This window comes from Erinaceus europaeus, chromosome 14 (genome assembly GCF_950295315.1).
Source record: "Erinaceus europaeus chromosome 14, mEriEur2.1, whole genome shotgun sequence".
NCBI lineage: Eukaryota > Metazoa > Chordata > Mammalia > Eulipotyphla > Erinaceidae > Erinaceus > Erinaceus europaeus.
The window spans coordinates 47,629,185-47,648,506 of NC_080175.1; the positions used below are offsets into that span (position 1 = coordinate 47,629,185).

Below are 19,322 nucleotides of genomic sequence, written 5' to 3' on the forward strand. Positions count from 1 at the left end.
TTTAGTAATAGTGAGTTGATAGATTCGTTTGCCTTTCCAATGTGTTTAAGCTTTTCTTTTTCTTTTTTTTTAATATTTATTTTATTTATTCCCTTTTGTTGCCCTTGTAGTTATTATTGTTGTTGTTGTTGTTGGATAGGACAGAGAGAAATGGAGAGAGGAGGGGAAGACAGAGAGGGGAAGAGAAAGATAGACACCTGCAGACCTGCTTCACCGCCTGTGAAGCGACTCCCCTGCAGGTGGGGAGCCGGGGTTCGAACCGGGATCCTTATGCCGGTCCTTGTGCTTTGCACCACCTGCGCTTAACCCGCTGTGCTACAGCCCGACTCCCGTGTTTAAGCTTTTCTATGTGTTTGAAAAAAATTTTTAAATCCCTTTCACTCTAAAAATGGGAGGTTCAGGACTTTAGTGTCTTTGTTGCTCTCCATATAACACATCACTTTTTCTTCTGAAAATGTTAGTTCATGTGTGAAGTGAATTTGGTGATTAACATTTATATACATTCTGTCTAGTAGTTATGCTTATGATGAGAAAATCAGTGTCCAATTATTAAGTCTATACACTACAACTCTGAGACTAAGTATTATGTCCCCAAAATGCCCACTATTGGAGTCTTAGTATCAGAACATTACTTAGGGAAGTGGACAGAAATTTTTCTATCCTCATAAACAAATGAAGCCCATATGCAAATCAATCTCAGTTCTAAGTCAAATCCCCTTGTGCTGTGAATACATCCAAGCTGTCTACTCACTTAGGGCTGAGTTCTCAGGGGGAAGCAGCCTTGTAATCTAGAAGAGAATGAGAGTGTTTGTGTTTCTGCTCTGTCTGGTGACAGCTCCAGAAGGTGAGGGTCTCATGTTGACTCTTGTTTTGTTGACATAGCAGTGACTGTGTATTAGTGACAAGGGTTTTTTTTTTTCCCCAGGTGTCCTGTCAGAGTTGAAGCTACAGGAGTCGGGCCCAGGACTTTTGAGACCATCAGAGACATTGTCTCTCTCCTGTTCTGTCTCTGGTGCACCCATATCTAGTGATAACGGTTGGCACTGGATCCGTCAGCCAACAGGAAAGGGGCTGGAGTGGATTGGAAGAATATATGGTAGTAATGGTAATACTTACTACAGTCCATCTATGAAGAACCGAGCCACCATCTCAAAAGACACATCCAAGAATCAGTTCTCCCTGAAGCTGAGCTCTGTGACAGCTGAGGACACAGCCATGTATTACTGTGCAAGAGACACAGTGATGGGAAGTGAGTGTGAGTCTAAACAAAAATAAACTTGCTGGGACTCATGAAGGCTTGACTGCTGGGAGGGCTCATACCACCAGGGCATTCTGAGATCAGTAAGTAGAGTAAATAAGTCTCAGTAGCAGATGCAAATTGATTCAGTGTTGGGTGCTGGTTTCCTGTCATCAATTTCGTCTTCCCCTCATCTTTAACAAGGACATATTATGAAATTGGTGCAATCTGGGATGTTTCTACTCATGACCATGGAATGCAAACTCAGATGTACAGGGATGCAGAAGTTACATAGGCTCCTGTGCTGAATATTGGCCCCAGCTCAAATTAAAGACTTTCAGTCAACAATATTTATCCACTTTTCCCATACTTGGGAACTACTTTTTTCCTTGAGCCAGCTTTCAAGCTATCTTTCCAACTATAACACCATCTCCCCAGAGAATAAGCTGGGCCCACCTGATTATTAGAAATCAGGCTCAGGCAAAAACCAGTAAAGTCATGGGCCCTTTGGAATATACTTTAAATAGACCTACTTGCTTTTTCCAAAATGGATACCCCAAATCTTCATCTGCACTTTTCCCAGACTTTATGTTCATGATAAGTCAACATTTTGTTCTGCTTTATATCTTGACTTATTTTAAACCACCGGGTTACAGATGGTACCACAATGCCAACCTGACTTCCTAGGGCAATTGACACCACCATGTGTCCTGGAGCCCTGCTTTCCCAGATCCCTGTCCTGCTTGGGAAAGAGAGAGAGAGAGAGGCTAGGAATATGGATCAACCTGCCAATGTCCAGGTCTGTTGGGGATATGTGTAACTTGATAGAGTTTATGGAGAACTCTCCCCATCCTTGGATGGAGGTCTGAGAAGATACCCTCTTGTTAGTCTCTCAACCGAGGTGAGCAAAGGGGAGAAACCGTCTCTCAGACTAAGTTCTTCCCTTCTTGACTCTCAAGCCCACAGAAACCTCAATACTTCTCTCCATTAACTGCAGGCTACATGACTGCCTATTTTAAGATTCACTTACTCAAAGTTCACCTCACCTGATCACAGAGGAGAAAACACATTATTACACATTCTATCATACACTTCAGACCCCAGACAAGAGAAATCCCAAACTATATGGCCTTTTGATATCCATCTTCTCTCTGTCTCACCCTACTGGTTTAACCCCTATGCTTCTCTCAAATACCTTTGGATAATTATGTTGCTTGCATCATGGAGAATAACTGTCTTGTATATCATCAATTCCTGTCATACCAGCCCCCTACCATAGGGGCAAGAAACCTTTAATTTCTGACAAGTTTGAAATATGTTCTTTGTTTGGTTTTCTATTTGAGAGCACATCATTTCTCCCTGGTGTCTTTGCTTCATGTCGTCTCTTGAGTGAGAGTAAAAGAGCCAGTCAGGGGTCCTTCCTGCTGGAGAGCACCCCACCAGAAAGCCAACACAGGTCCAGTGGGGAAACAATTAAAGAAGCCAAATATTCTACCTACTGTACCCCATAATGATCCCAGGTTCATTCTCCCAGAGGGATAAAAAATAGAAAAGCTATAAAGGGTGGGGTAAGAAGTACTGATGGTGGGAATTGTGTGGAACTGTACCCCTCCTATCCTATGGTCTTGTTGGTGTTTCCATTTTATAAATAATAAATTAGAAAAGAGAAACTTCTTTGTTTTCATTAAAAACTTAAATCCACAAAATTTAAATAATGTCTCTCATTGATTCCTTGCAATTCACAAAATTAAACAGATGAAATTACATAAAATAAAATATGGGTTGGGAAAGCATATGGATTTTCTTAGGTTATTTTTAATTTTTACTTTGCATTTTTCATCCTATATCAATTTTTCTTTGTCTTATCAAATAAAAAAGATAATGTAAAGAAAAAAAGGAAGCAAAGGAGAATGGAAGAAAGTAATAATTGGCATCCAGGAGTGGAGGGTTCATAGTGGAAGCACCAAGGTTCAGTGATAATCCTGGAGGCAGTAGATAAGTAAACTTATTTATAAGTGCAATAAAAAAAAAGAAAATAAGTGTTTTTTGTAAGATGTAATGGGTTCTAGAAAAAAGCATAATGCCTAAGACTCTGAAAGCCCTGTTTCAATCTCCAGCAAAACTAGATACCAGAGATCATCAGTGATCTGGTATCTTTCTCTGTGCATATTTCTTTCTGTATTAGTTTCATTAAGAATAAATGAACATTAACAATAACTGAAATTACTCTGATTTTCTGTTGACTATTAGAAATTAACTAACCTATATTTTTAGTGAACCTGCATTATATTTAACCATGTCATTCACAAATTAAACTGCTGTCAATTAATTGATGTGTAAATCCAATTATCCCCTTAAGGACTGAGTGTTACATATTGTCAACTGTGAAATATATATATACGCTATAGAATAGTACACAACATGTAACTAACCTAATTTTTCTCCTAATTTTATTTGCATATGTAGTGTCTATGTTTTAAACATCTATCACTATTGTATGTATTGTTTTGTTCTTTTGACATTAATTTTTCTAAAAGTAAGTATATACAGCATTTATGATTTGGAAGAATAAACATTTTCAAAATTGCCATTTGACAAACAAACCTGTATATATCAAATACCTGTAGAATCACAATGATATAAATCAGAGAAAATTTGCCTAATTATCAGGAATCTAAAGGTAGGATAGTAGCAGATGTTATTTGATGTCTCCATTTTGGAAAAAGTTGGTAGTTCTATTTTAGTTATATTCCAAGTGGCCCATGACTTTATTAATTTTTGCTAAGCCTGAATGCCAGTATGCAGATGGGCTTCAGGTATTTTCTGAGGATATGATGTCAGAGTTGGAACTAGGACTAGAAAACTGGATTAGGGAAGAAAGTAGCTCCCAAATAGGGGAAAATTACCAAAATCCAGTTAACCAAAAACCCCATCAATCTCATCGGGGGACTATATTCTGCACAGGAGCCTGTGTGTTGTGACCCCCAGCAGGAATTGGGGACTATTATCATACAAATGACATCACCCTGACTTGGAGCAGTTTGGGCTCTTTGTCTACTGCTGCTTCTCCTGGTCAGATGCATGTAGGTAGAAGTGCGTTAGGTATCTGCCATGGCTACTTCTCCTGGGAACTGAACACATGTGACTCTGCTATTTGGTAAACATTTAGACCCCTCTACAGCCATGAACAACCATTACCAGAGCTGATAATTGTTTATCTTATGGGACTAAACTTTTGATAACTATACTCAGACTTTATGGACCTAGAGTACTCTTAACACTTGATAAGTGCTTATTTTGCCTTTTACCTGTTTCACCCTAATAAACCTTGTATTGTTTAAACCAGTTCCCAGCACCCTGCAGAAATCCTTTTATGTAAAGCAGCTCCCAACCAACCTCTTTTTAAGTTAAATTACAACACCTGTGTAACTTCTGTATCCATGTATGTCTGAGAGGCCATATTTCATGGTCATACCTAGGAACATTCTAGGCTGCACTCATTTCAGAGCCAATCTTTCTCAACTGGCAGAGTATGTTGATCCCATCTCCATTTGGAGAGTGGAGCAGTCCCTAAAATTGTTGTTCCACATTGAGGGGAAGGTTCTGTGTACACCGACAAGTGGGTTGAGGATACTGTTCCTGATGGAGAGATTCAGCAGTGGTGGAGTTGGATCTTTTAGAGGTCTAGTCCCATCTTATCTATATGGGAATTCCAGAATTCATTGAGTAGGGCCCTGGATGATGGGGTAGTCTGTAGAGCCATTATTGAAGTGTGCCAGTCTTTTGCCCTAATCCAGGTTTTGTAATATTTACTTTACCTGACAAGGTTAGTCTCAGAGTGATTGAGGGAAGTGAAGTAGTAAGTAGGTGAGGAGGGTATCTAAATCTAAGGAGAAACTATTTGATAAAGTACTTTATAGTTATTTTTGGGGGGTGTCTTTCTACTAGCTTACTGCACATATTATATTGAGTCACTGCAAACTATTGTGCAATTTTACATTAAGGAATATAGTTCTCTTAACTTATGGGTACACATACACATGTGCTCTGTCTCATGGGCTCTGGTCTATATCTAGGTTCTGTGACTTTGTTAGTAAGTGCTAATGAATTGAGGAGTACTGTGAGCTAGGAAAGTTCTCACCAGAGTACTAGGGCTGTAGGATTGATATTCCATGCCTGGCATCTCTGGGAACAACCAAAAGTGAAAGGTTGATGTCATACTGTTTGCATTAATTTGGTTATAATCAGCAGATGCAGTATCAAATGGTCTAGAAAGGCATGCAGGAATATGAGCCATGGCCCATATGTTCAAGGACTGGGAGTAATATTAGTTTTATAGAGAATGGGGAAGGTTCCTGTTGTCTTAAAGTTTAAGAAAGAAATAGACAGTTATGATTTTAACCCAGATTATCTGGGAATTTCATTACTTTGAAATTCCCTTGGTTAGGGTTTGTTGTATCATAGAAGACATTACCATGATTTATGCCATTTGATGCTATTTAAATAAAGCTATATCTATATAGTGATACAACCAGTTGCTTCTAGTATAAGACTATAGGTGATTTAATATTTTAAAGAAATAGCCATTGTTATAAATGTATTAGCAATTTAAATCTCATTGTTAAAATTAAATCAGAATAGCAATTTGAAAATTTATGTGCTTATACTGAAGAAATTTACACTAAGGTCTATGCATCAAAATGGCAAGACTTTCAATCCATTTTCCCCTCTCATACTTATTAAATACTGATTTATAAGGTTATAAGTTAATAGAAGTGTAAATTAATGCCTTTTTTGCATAGTCCTATAATGAAACTGAAAATATACCCTCACCCTCCACTCAGAGTTTCTTTTTGTTTCTCAGTAAACTAGTTAAGTTCAGTCCAATTCTACTTTGCTTTTCCCTTTCTATTCTTCTTCCTCAACTTCTGTTTATGAATGGAATCATTCCAAACTTGTCTTTCTCTTTCTGACTGAACTCACTTAACAAAATCCCTTCCAGCACCATCCAAGATGGAAGGTAACTACTTTATTCTTAATAGCTGAATAGTATTCCTGTCAGTATTTATCACAACTTTTCCAGACATTATTCTGTTGTTGAGCACCTAGATTGTTTTTAGATTTTGTCTATTCCAAATTTTGCTGATAAGAATATAGGTGTACATACATCTTTTGGATGTGTGTTGTTGTGTCCTTAGGACACAAAGGGATCTATTTTGTTGTTCCTGATAGAGATGACCAGTAATAATAATAGTAATTAGTTACTATTTCACTAGGAACTTTATACTAACTCATTGCAGACTATTGTGTATTTTTGCTTTCAAGTATATATTTTGTCATAGTTTATGGATACATGTGAAAATATGTTCTATTTCACGGGACCTGGTCTACATCTAGGTTTTGGGAATGTTTTAGGACGTGAACAGCCTGGACTAGACTTAGAGAATACTATGGAAGGAAAGGTTTTACCCCAGTAATGAAGCTGAAGGGTTGACATTCCACACTTGAAGTCTCTGGACACTGTCTGAATTGAAGCATGCTGAGGTGGTACTAGTTGCATTGATTAGGTTGGGATTGGCTGATGCAATATGATTTGGTATGAATTGAGAAAAGCATGCATAAAAATGCATCCCACACCAGAGGTTCCAGGACTAGGGGAAATATAGGCTATATAGGGGAAATGTGAAATTCTCGCTGTCTTAGGGTTCAAGAAGACAATAGATAACTATTACAATCACATTATTTGGTAATTGAGTTAACTTTGAAAATCCCTTTGTTAGGATTTGCTGTATCATACCCAACATCACTATAATTTATGTCCTTTGACATTATTTGTATATAGCTGTGCCACCACTTGCTTCTGTTCTCCCTGGTATAGTCTTTACTTTGAAATGTTTGAGACAATCAATTTTTCTCCTCTCATATGAATTAAATAGTGATTTATATGAATAAAAATTAATAGGAGTGTACATAAACACCATTACCACCACCAAAAGACTGTTCTATTCCTCTTGGTAGAATATTCACTTTGGTGATATTAATTCTTCCAATCCATGATCATGGAATATCTTTCCATTCCTTGTTGTCATTTTCAATATCCTGGGAAAAAAATTCATAGTTATCGGTATACAAGTCTTTCACTTGCTTGGTCAGTTTTATTTATAGGTATTTTATTGATTTTTCTGTGATAATGAATAGAAGTGATTTCTGCATATCCTCTTCTTTGGACTTAGTGGTTGAATAAAGAAATTTCACTGATTTTTGTACATTGATTTTGTAGCCTGAGACTTTGCTATTATTGCCTATTTATTTCTAGTAGCTTTCTGATGGATTCTTTAGGATTTCCTATATATACTATCATATCATTAGTTAATAGTGAGAGTTTCACTTCTTCCCTCCCAATCTGTATTCCTTTGATTCCATTCTCTTGCCTGATATGGAGAGAACTTCCAATACTATGTTGTCTATTTCCGGACATGAGGGGGAATGCTTTCCAGTTCTGTCTGTTGAATATGATGTTGGCTGTGGGTTTGTAGTTTATGGCCTCCATTACCTTATGAAATTTACCCTCACCCCCCTTTTTTTGGTGTTTTGAGCAGAAAGGGTGGTGTACTTTTCAAAAATTTTCTCTGAATCTATTGAGATAGTCATGTGGTTTTTGGTTTTGTTTCATCGATGTGATGAATGACATTGATTGACATATATTTTGAACCAGATTTGCATACCTAGAATAATTACCACTTGGTTGTGATGAACAATCTTTTTAATATACTACTCTATCTGGTAGGCTAGGATCTTGTTCAATGTTTTCACATCTATGTTCATCAGAGATATTGGTCAGTAGTTTTCAGTTTTTGTTGTGTCACTAGCTGTGTTTTGTATAGGGTGATGTTGGCTTCATAGAAGGTGGAAGGGAATATTCCTGTTTATGTAATCTTTTGGAAGAGCCTTAAAAGTATACTTATACTTTTAACTGGTATTAACTGTTTTTTGAAAGTTTTGTAGAATTCATTTTTAAAGCCATCTGGTCCTGGACTTTTGTGGTTGGGAAGATTTTTAATAACTATTTTGATTCTTTTGTCTGTCATTGGTTCATTTAGATTTTGTAATTATTCCTGACTCAGCTTTGGAAGAGTACATGTTTCTAGGAATTCTTACATTTCTTCCAGGTTTTCTAACATAGTGTCTTCTCATGATTTAAATTTTTTTTCTGTGGTGTTTGTTGTGATATTATCTCTATTGTTTACAATTTGATTTGAGTCTTCTTCCTTTTTTTAGTGAGTCTGGCTTAAGAGTTTGCCAGTTTTGTTTATTTTTTCAAAGAACTAATATTTTATTCCACTGACCCTTTGTATATTTCTCTTACTTTTGATGTTGTTTATTTCTACTATAACTTTAATAATTTTAGTCCTTTTGGTTGTTTTAGGGTTCATTTGTTCTTCTTCCTCTAAATGTTTAAACCATGTAGTGAGGTTGTTATCTTAAGCTTTTTCTTGTCCTCTAGTATGTGCTTGTATTGCTATTAGTTTCCCTCTACAAACTGCTTCCACTATGTCCCAAATATTTTATATTTTGTTTTCATCTTTATTTGTTTCTAGGACCATTTGAATTGATTTCCTCTTTGATTTATAAGTTATAAGTTGAATGTTGTTGAGTTTCCAAATTTTGTGACTTTTACTAATTTGCTATTTGTTAAGAGTTAGCTTTACTCCACTGTGGTCTGAGAAGATGCTTGGGCAGACTTCAATGTTCTTAAATTTTATGCTATCTTTGTGGCCTAACATGTTCTATCCTTGAGGATATTCTGTGTGGATTTGAAAGAATGTGTATGCATGTTTTTTAAGGTGAAGAGTTCTGTATGTCTAGGAGATCTAGTCTATCCATCACTTTAATTAATTATCTTGTTTATTGATTCTCTGCTTTGATGAATTATGAAAGTGTGATCCAGAGGTGGCACAATGGATAACCACTGAACTCTGAATCATGAGGTCCTGAGTTCAACCTCCGGCACCACATGTACTGGTGTTATGTCTGGTTCTTTCTCTCTCTCCTCCTATCATTCTTATTAATAAATGAATTTAAAAATATGTTTAAAAATGTCATAGTTTGATATTGAAGTCCCCTACTATTACAGTGTTACTATTAATGTAACTTTGTAGCTTTCAGTAAATGTTTGATGTATTTAAGTGGATTTCACTGGGTGTTATATATTAATTATTGTGAAATAGTCTCTTTAATTGAACCTCTGATCACTTTGTAATGACCACACCTATATTTTATTACTTTATTTATTTTAGAGTCTCCTGTGTCAGTGATGAGAATAGCTGTTCTTGCCTTTTATTGTGGTCCATTAGCTTATATAATAGCTTTCCATCCTTTCACTCTGAGTCTGTGTTTGTCTTGTTGAGTCAGGTATGATCCCTGCAGACAGCAAATGGTTGGGCTGTGTTTTCTGATCAGAATCATCCTCCTACTCTGTGTCTTTTAGTGGTTGAGTTTCAGACATTGACATTTATTTATATTATGTATTTAACATATTGCAGTGCCATTATTCAACAATATTTGCTTGTTATGATGTATGGAGAGTTTTTGGTTCATGTTTACGTGAGACTTTTTTGAACCACTTTCAGGACAGACTTGGTGAAAATTGACTCCTTTAACTGTTGCTTGTCTGAGGTTTTTATCCCTCCACTTAATCTAAAAGACAGTTTAGCAAGATATACTGTCATTGGTTGAAACCTTTTCTTTTTTTTAATTTAATTTATTTATTTTCCCTTTTGTTGCCCTTGTTGTCTTTTTTTATTATTGTAGTTATTATTGTTGTTGTTATTGATGTGGTTGTTATTGGATAGGACAGAGAGAAATGGAGAGAGGAGGGGAAGACAGAGGGGGGAGAGAAAGATAGACACCTGCAGACCTGCTTCACCGCCTGTGAAGCGACTCCCCTGCAGGTGGGGAGCCGGGGGCTGGAACCCGGATCCTTATGCAGGTCCTTGTGCTTTGCGCCACCTGTGCTTAACCCACTGCGCTACCGCCCGACTCCCCGAAACTTTTCTTATTGAGAACTCAATTAGAATTTGTGTGGAGAATTCTACTAATAGTATTATGAGTTTTTCACCTATATTTGATGTTTTATTTTTCTCTTGCAGCCTTCATTGTAACCATGGTGTGTCTTAGTGTCTTCAGGTGTGGGTTGATTCTGTTTGGGACTCACTGGGTATCTTGAATCCTAATATCCTATCTGTTACTTACGATGGAAAGTTTTCTTCTATTATTTTCGTTCTTTTTTTTTTTTTTTTTTAAGAGTTCTTGTCCTCGGCCATCTATTATTTTCTTTAGGATGCTTTCTTCCCCTTCCTCTCATTCTTTCTCTGGTAGGCCAATTATTTAAATTTTACTTCTTTTGAGATCATCCCATATGTCCCTGTTGTTTTCAGTGTCTCTCAATCTCTTTTAAAACAGACTTCACATAATTCCTTCTAGTTCTGTCCAAGATGGGTCAGATAAGGTGGACTCATTGTTCTTAATAGCTGCATAGTATTCCATTGTGTATATGTACCACAGCTATCTCAACCACTCATCCTCTGTTGGGCACCTGGGTTGCTTCCAGGTTATACCTATTATGAATTGTGCTGCTATGAGTATAGGAGTACAAACATCTTTTTGGTTGGGTGTTATGGAGTCCTTGGGGTATATCCACAGGAGAGCAATTGCTGGGTCATATGGAAGGTCTATGTCTAGCCTTGTGAGAGTTCTCCAGACTGCTCTCCACAAAGGCTGGATCAATTTACAGTCCCACCAGCAATGCAAAAGGGTTACTCTGTCCCCAAAGCCTCTCTAACATTTGTTGCTACTGTCCTTTTTGATGTATGCCATTCTCACAGGAGTGAGGTGGTATCTTAGTGTTGTCTTTATTTGCATTTCTCTGACAATCAGTGACCTGGAGCAGTTTTTCATATGTTTTGTTAGCCTTTTGGATCTTCTCTGAAGTGAATGTCTTGTTCATATCCTCTGCCCATTTTTGGATGGGGTCATTTGCTTTTTTGGTGCGAAGTTTGCTGAGTTCTTTGTATATTTTGGTGATTAGTCTCTTGTCTGATGTTTGGCATATGAAGATATTCTCCCATTCTGTGAGGGGTCTCTTTGTTTGTGTGATAGTTTCTTTGGCTTTGCAGAAGCTTTTCAATTTGATGTAGTCCCATTGTTTTTTTTCTGCTTTAGTCTTTCTTGCAACTGGGTTTGTTTCATCAAAGATGTCCTTGAGGTTTAGGTGAGAAAGCATTTCCCCAATGTTTTACTCTAAGTATTTGATAGTTTCCGGTCTTACATCCAGGTCTTTGATCCATTTGGAGTTGATTTTTGTTTCTGGTGAGATAAGATGGTTCAATTTCATTCTTCTGCATGTTATATCCCAGTTTTCCCAGCACCATTTATTGAAGAGAGCCTCCTTCTTCCATTTAATACTTTGGGCCCCCTTATCAAAGATTAAATGCCCATAGGTGTTGGGATTTATTTCTGGGCTTTCAGTTCTGTTCCACTGGTCTGTGTGCCTATTTTTGTTCCAGTACCATGCTGTTTTGATGATGATGGCTTTATAATATAGTTTGAGATCTGGGAGCATGATGCCTCCATTTCTGTTTCTTTTCCTCAAGGTGGTTTTGGCAATTCTAGGTGTTTTCTGGTTCCAGATAAATGAATGTAGTTTTTGTTCTATTTTATTAAAGAAGCTTGGTGGAACTTTGATGGGTATCACATTAAATTTGTATATGGCTCTGGAGAGAATATTCATTTTGATGATATTCATTATTCTGATCCATGAGCATGGGGTGTCTTTCCATTCTTGGTATCAGTTTCTATTTCCTTGAAGAGTGACTCATAGTTTTCAGTATACAAGTCTTTCACTTTGGTTCAGCTTTACTTCTAGGTATTTTATTGATTTTGTTGCAACAGTGAATGGGAGTGATTTCTGGATGTCTTCTTCAGTTTTAGTGTTTGCATAAAGAAATGCCACTGATTTTTGTACATTGATTTTGTAGTCTGACACCTTGCTATATTGCCTAGTAACTTCCAGTAGCTTTCTACTAGATTCTTTAGGTTTTTCTATGTATAGTATCATGTCATCTGCATAAGAGTTTGATTTCTTCCCTTCCATTCTGTATTCCTTTGATTTATATCTCTTTTCTGATTGCTATGGCAAGAACTTCCAATACTATGTTGAAGAGTAATGGTGACAGTGGACAGCCCTGTCTAGTCCCTTATCTGAGGGGAAATGCTTTCAATTTCTGTCCATTGAGTATGATGTTGGCTGTTGGTTTGCTATATATGGAATCCACTATCTTGAGGAATTTCCCATCTGTTCCCATTTTTTGTAGAGTTTTGAGCATGAATGGGTGTTGGATTTTGTCAAAGGCTTTCTCTGCATCTATTGAGATAATCATGTGATTTTTGGATTTGCTTTTATTGTTGTGGTGAATGACTGATAAATTTACGTATGTTGAACCAGCCTTGCATTCCTGGGATGGATCCCACTTGGTTGTGATGAACAGTATTTTTGATATGCTGCTGTATCTGGTTGGCCAAGATCTTGTTTAATATTTTGGCATCTATGTTCATCAGAGATATTGGTGTGTAGTTTTCCTTTTTTGCTGTGTCTATATCTGCTTTTGCCATCAGAGTGATGTTGGCTTCGATCTTATGGAAAAGCTTTAGGAGCATGGGTATTAACTGTTTCCTGAAGGTTTTGTAGAATGTGTTTGTGAAGCCATCTGGTTCAGGACTTTTGTTCTTGGGGAGATTCTTAATAACAGTTTTGATTTCTTTGTCTGTGATTGGTTCATGTAGGTTTTGTAATTCTTTTTGCTTCAGTTTTGAAAGAGCATATGCTTCGAGGAATTCTTTCATGTCTTCCAGATTTTCTAGATGGTATCGTATAGTTCTTCATAGACGTCTCACATGATTTTCTGGATTTCTTTGGTGTCAGTTGTGATATCTTCACTATCATTTACAATTCTATGAATTTGAATCTTATCCCTTTTTTGTTTAGTGAGTCTGTCTTGGAGTTTGTCAATCTTGTTTAACTTTTCAAAGAATCAACATTTGGCTTCCTTGATCTTTTGTCTGGTTCTCTTATTTTTTATTTTGTTTAATTATGCTCTAATTTTAGTGATTTATGTCCTTCTGGTTGTTTTAGGGTTCCTTTGTTTCTCTTCCTCTAAGTCCTTAAGGTGTTCAGTAAGGTTGTTTATTTGGATTTTTCTTGTTGTTGAATATGTGATTGTATGGCTATGTGTTTCCCTCTCAGTACTGCTTTAGCTGTGTCCCAAATATTTTGATAGGTTGTGTCTTCATTTTCATTTTTATTTTTTGATCGAGTGTCTCTCTGACACAGTGTTTCTTAAGCAGTATGTTGTTTAGTTTCCAAAATCTGACTTTTAATAATTTTCTGCTTGTTGTTAAACATTAGTTTTACTTCACTGTGGTCTGAGAAGATACTTGGGATGATTTCAGTGCTCTTGAATTTATCGATGCTGTCATTGTGGCCTAACATGTGTTCTATCCTTGAGTATATGTTGTGTGTATTTGAAAAGAATGTGTATTCCAATATTTTCAGGGGAAGAGCTTTGAAAATGTCCAAGATGTCTAGTCTGTCCATCTCTTCATTTAATTCTCTTGTTTCTTTGTTGATTATGTGTTTTCTTGATGTAAGTGTGAGAGTGGGGTGTTAACGTCTCCCACTATTATTGTATTACCATTGATGTCTTTTTGAAGTTCTTTGAGCAGATGCTTGATGTATTTAGGTGGTCCCTCATTGGGTGTATAGATGTTAATAATTGTTATATCTTCTTGGATGATTGATCCTGTAATCATTATGTAATGTACTTGCCTATATTTTATTACTTTATTTAATTTAAAATCTATTGTGTCAGAGATGAGAATAGCTGTTCCTGCCTTTTTGTGTGTTCCATTAGTCTTTAGGATAGTTTTCCATCTTTTCACTTTAAGTCTGTGCTTAATCTTGCTGGGTCAAGTGGGATTCTTGCAAGAAGCATATGGTTGGATTATGTTTTCTGATCCAGCTTCCCACTCTGTGCCTTTTGATGGGTGAGTTTACTCCATTGACATTTACTGATATTATGGATTTAATGTGTTGTAGTGTCATTGTTCAACAAGTTTTTAGTTGATATGTTGCTGTGTGATGTTATTGTTTATAAGAGGTCTTTTAGAACCTCTTTCAGGGCTGGTTTGGTGATGGTTGCTTCCTTTAACTGTTGTTTGTCTGAGAAGGTTTTGATGACTCCATCTAGTTTGAATGAAAGTCTAGCGAGATATATTATCCTTGGTTGAAACCCTTTTTTATTCAGGGATCAACAGATATATTGCTATTCTCTTCTGGCCTTTAGAGTTTATGTGGAGGAGACTGCTGATAGTCTTATGGGTTTTCGCCTGTATGTGATTTTTTTTGCTTTTCTCTTGCAGCTTTTAGTATTCTTTCTTTATTCTTGCTTCTTTTAATTGTGACTATGATGTGTCTTGGTGTCTTCAGGTCTGGGTTGATTCTGTTTGGGACTCTCTGAGCCTCTTGGATCTTAATGTCCTTTCTGTTGTTCAGGTCTGAGAAGTTTTCTTCTATAATTTCCTCGAGAATGCTTGCTTCCCCTTCCTCTCTTTCTTCCTCTGGCCGGCCAATTATACAAATGTTACTTCTTTTGAGATCATCCCATATGTCTCTGCTGTTGTTTTCATTGTCTCTCAATCTCTTTTTGAGCTCTTTCACCTTTTTCTTAGTTTTCTCTAGCTCATCTTCTGTCTGGCTAATTCTGTTTTCTGCTTCTGTTAGTCTGCTTTCCCTTCATTTGGCTGCTTTCTTCATTACAGCTATTTCAGCTTTCAGTTCTCTAATTGCCTCAAGGTAGTTAGTATTTTCTTTCAGGGTCTCATCTGTTGTTTCCCTAATACTGCTATTCCTTTCCTCCAAAGTTGTTTTCATTTCTGTGATTAATAAATTTATTATTGCTTGCATGCTTTTCTAATCTATGGTTACTTCTGGCTGATTTGTAGTTTCTTCTAGGCTCTTGTCTTCATTCATTTTAATAGCAGTTTTATTTGCTTTTGATCTACCCAGTGAGAATGCGAACAGAGCCATCCTGGGCAGCTAATCAGTCAGCTACACAAGAGAGATGATCCAGGAATAGAGCTGGTAGTGGCTAGGTGATTCAATTATTTATTGATCAGAGTGCCCAGGTTTTTAAAGGTTGGACCAAGAAGTGACATATCAGAAACAGAAATGGCTAGGAAATGGGTGGAGAAAGGCAAAAGGGGCCTGGGAAAGGCAGGAACTTCATTAGCAACTGTTGTGAGGGTTTTAACTGGTATAATTAATAATACCTTGGAGGCAGAGTGGGTCTTGAGGGTAGGAAAGTGTTTTACCAATGTTTTCCTCTAAGTGTTTGATAGTTTCTAGTCTACCATCCATGTCCTTGATCCATTTGATGTTGATTTTTGTTTCTGGTGTGATAAGGTGGTTCAGTTTTGTTCTTCTACACATTCTATTTTTATTGTCTCCCATAAATATGTTGTTGTTTTCAGTGTCATCCAACCCCTTTTCTTGATATCTACTTGTTACTTAATTTTCTCTGATTCATCATCAATCTGAGTAATTCTGTTCCCTACTTCTGTTATTCTGTTCTCTTTTTCCATTTTCTCTGATTCATCATCAATCTGAGTAATTCTGTTCCCTACTTCTGTTATTCTGTTCTCTTTTTCCTCCACTTCATACTTTACTTCAGATATATTTACCATGCTTAGTTACAACATTAGGATGTTCTTCTAGTTGGGAAGGTGCTAACAGATTAACATAACATATATATGCTCAATTATGTCATATTGTTTCAGGGGAACAGTTATCAGTTGCAGATTTTTGGGGACTCTCTATAGCTCAGATTCAGTAAGACAAGTTCACAAGGCCCCTGACTTTCACATTCTAACTAAAGCTTCAAAGTTTTAATCTTGCTTGATGAGTTTTCCTACAATGGTGTGTCTTTTTTTCCCCCTCTGGCTGCTCCCATTTCTCAAATAAGCACCCTCTAGCCTGAGGAATGAGTTTGGTGGTGCAAATGTAGACTTAGAGTTCAGCTGCTGATTTATATTTTTAAAACCCTTTTAAAAATTCATAGGTGGTATACAATTTTTCAAGTTGGTTTATTTTTGTCTCCTCCTCTATATGTTTTCTGATACTGGTTGTGATTTCTCCATTCACTAAGGAATTCCAGGATTTAAAACATTTTTTGGAGAGTCAGATGTTGTCTTAATGCAGCCACCTTGACTGCATCCCACACTTTTATCTTCAATGTCCATTGCATCCTGTGTTTGTATTATTGTCAGAGTGAACATTATTTATCTATTTATTTGTTTTCTCAAATATTTATTTGTTGTTGGATAGAAACATAAATTATGAATTGTGCTGCTATCAGGAACAATGAACCCACCTTCTCTGGCCCATCTTGGACAAAACTAGAAGGAATTATGTTAAGTGAGCTAAGTCAGAAAGATAAAGATGAGTATGGGATGATCCCACTCATCAACAGAAGTTGAATAAGAAGATCTGAAAGGGAAACAAAACGCAGGATTTGACTAAATGGAGTAGGGCACCAAAGTAAAAACCCTTTGGTGAGGGGTAGACATGCAGCTTCCTGAGCTGGTGGGGGGTGAGGGTGGGTGGGTGTGATGGGACATAGTCTTTTGGTGGTGGGAATGATGTTTATGTACACTCCTAGTAAAGTGTAGTCATTTAAATCACTAGTTAATTAATATGAGAGGGGGGAAATTAATTGTATGTCTCAAAGTTTTTAAAACACAGACTGAGTCTTTTTAATATATAGGCTGTGTATTTGATATGCAGACTCTCTCAAAAGCCTAGACCAAGTAGATCAGAAGCAACCTTACAAGATACTGGGTACTATACAGCAAATCCTAACAAAAGGACTTTTCAAAGTTAACTCAATTACCAAATAATGTGATGATAACGTTAACTATCCATTGTCTTTTTGAACCCTAAGACAGCAGAACCTCACGATATCCACTATAGAGCCTATATTTCTCCCAGTCCTGGAACCTTAGGATAGGGCCCACTTTCCCGCATGCATCCCCAATCCATATCAAATAATATTGCATCTGCCGGTAGCAACCTAATCAATGCACCGATTGCCACCTCAACATGCTTCAGCTCAGACTGTGTCCAGAGATTTCAGGTGTGGAATGTCAACCCTTCAGCTTCATTACTCAGGTGAGACCTTTCCTTTCATAGTATTCTCTAATTCCATCCCAGGTGTTTCACTTTCTAACAAAGTCCCAAAATCAGGTTTAGACCAGGTTCTGTGAGAGAGAGCATATGTTCACACTTATCCATAAACTAGTGCAAAATATATACCTGAAAGCAGTAGTACACTAGAGTTTCCAGGGAGTACCCCACTAACACTTCCTCTCCACTTTTCCAACCTTTATGTCCATGATTGCTCAACAATTTGTTTGGCTTTGTATGTTAACTCTCTTTTCAGCCACCAGGTTCCAGATGCCATGAGGATGCCGGCCAGGCTTCCCTGGACTGAAGACCCCACCAATGTGCTCTGGAGCTCCGCTGGGAGTACTGGGAGTATGGACCGACCAGTCAATGTCCATGTTCAGTGGGGAAGCAATTACAGAAGCCAGACCTTCCACCTTCTGCAACCCACAATGACCCTGGGTCCATGCTCCCAGAGGGATAGAGAATGGGAAAGCTATCAGGGTAGGGGATGGGATATGGAGACTGGGTGGTGGGAACTGTGTGGAGTTGTACCCCTCCTACCCTATGGTTTTGTTAATTTATCCTTTCTTAAATAAAAATAAATTAAAAAAGAAACAAAGAAATTAAAGGAGAGTGTTGATAGTGTGGTAGAGAAATCGAGAAACACTTGCATCCCTTGCAGGTGGGAACCAGGCACTCAAACCTTGTTCACTGAGCTCTGTAATGCAAGAACTTAACCTGGTCCCTAGTGAACTTTAAAGATCACTGTGAATGAAATAAAGTCCATTATCTGCATCTAATTTACATAATTTAGGGTTATTCTTTCAATAAAGATCGACAAATATGAAATTTGAAATTTCATATTATTAATGAATAAAAAATATAAAGAATCTTGTGGGACAAGTGGTTATGCAGTGGATAGAAAACCTGCTTTAGTATCACATGTTCCCATATTTAATTTCTAGTCTGAAATGCCAGAATAAAGTACTGTTATCCACCCCAGTACATTTTTTACATAAATAAATATTATTTTAAATTAATGAAAAATAAGCTATGTTGTTTCTTCTTGTGTACATGTTTAGGGATACAAGTTTTTCTTTTCTGAATTTCAGAGAATATGAAAATTAATAATTAAAATTGTGTTTTTAAGTGAGCAAAGCAAAAATTCCTAAAATGTTGGACTCTGAAGATCTTCCATATGATCTTCAATTCCAGGCAATCTGAATTTTTGAAAATTAAGGAAATGTTCATATGTACTTCAGGAATGAAGTACAGGAATAGCGAGGACCGCTAGGGGGCAGTGAGATCACATTTTGCTCGATTTCACCAACTAGTTCCCAACTCAGATGCAGAATATAAAAATGGACAAATTCTTTCAGAGGACCTAGTGGGGGTTGTATTGTTATATGGGAAACTGGGGAATGTTATGCATGTACAAACTATTGTACTTACTGTTGAATGTAAAACATTAATTCCCCAATTAAAAAAAATAAAACAATACAAATTAAAAAAAAGAAAAATTCTCCTTTCTCCATTTAATTGTTTGGGCCCCCTGAGAGATGTTATGCATATATAAACTATTTTTTAAAAATATTTTATTTATTTATTTTCTCTTTGTTGTTTTTCATTGTTGTTGTAGTTATTATTGTTATTGTTATTGTTAGATAGGACAGAGAGAAACGGAGAGAGGAGGGGAAGACAGAGAGCGGCAGAGAAAGATAGACACCTGCAGACCTGCTTCATTGCTTGTGAAGCGACTTCCCTGCAGGTGGGGAGCCGGGGGCTCAAACGGGGATCCTTATGCCG

The 19,322-nt window shown here is 37.0% G+C and overlaps 1 gene segment (V, D, J or C); it reads left to right on the plus strand.

The window, feature by feature from the left end:
* The first annotated feature begins 745 nt into the window (after positions 1 to 745).
* Positions 746 to 18,810, plus strand: LOC103122373 (immunoglobulin heavy variable 4-38-2-like). The segment is given in 4 exon segments: positions 746 to 844; positions 926 to 1,249; positions 10,387 to 10,423; positions 18,732 to 18,810. Coding segments are annotated over 4 exon segments (486 nt in total).
* Positions 18,811 to 19,322: the final 512 nt, after the last annotated feature.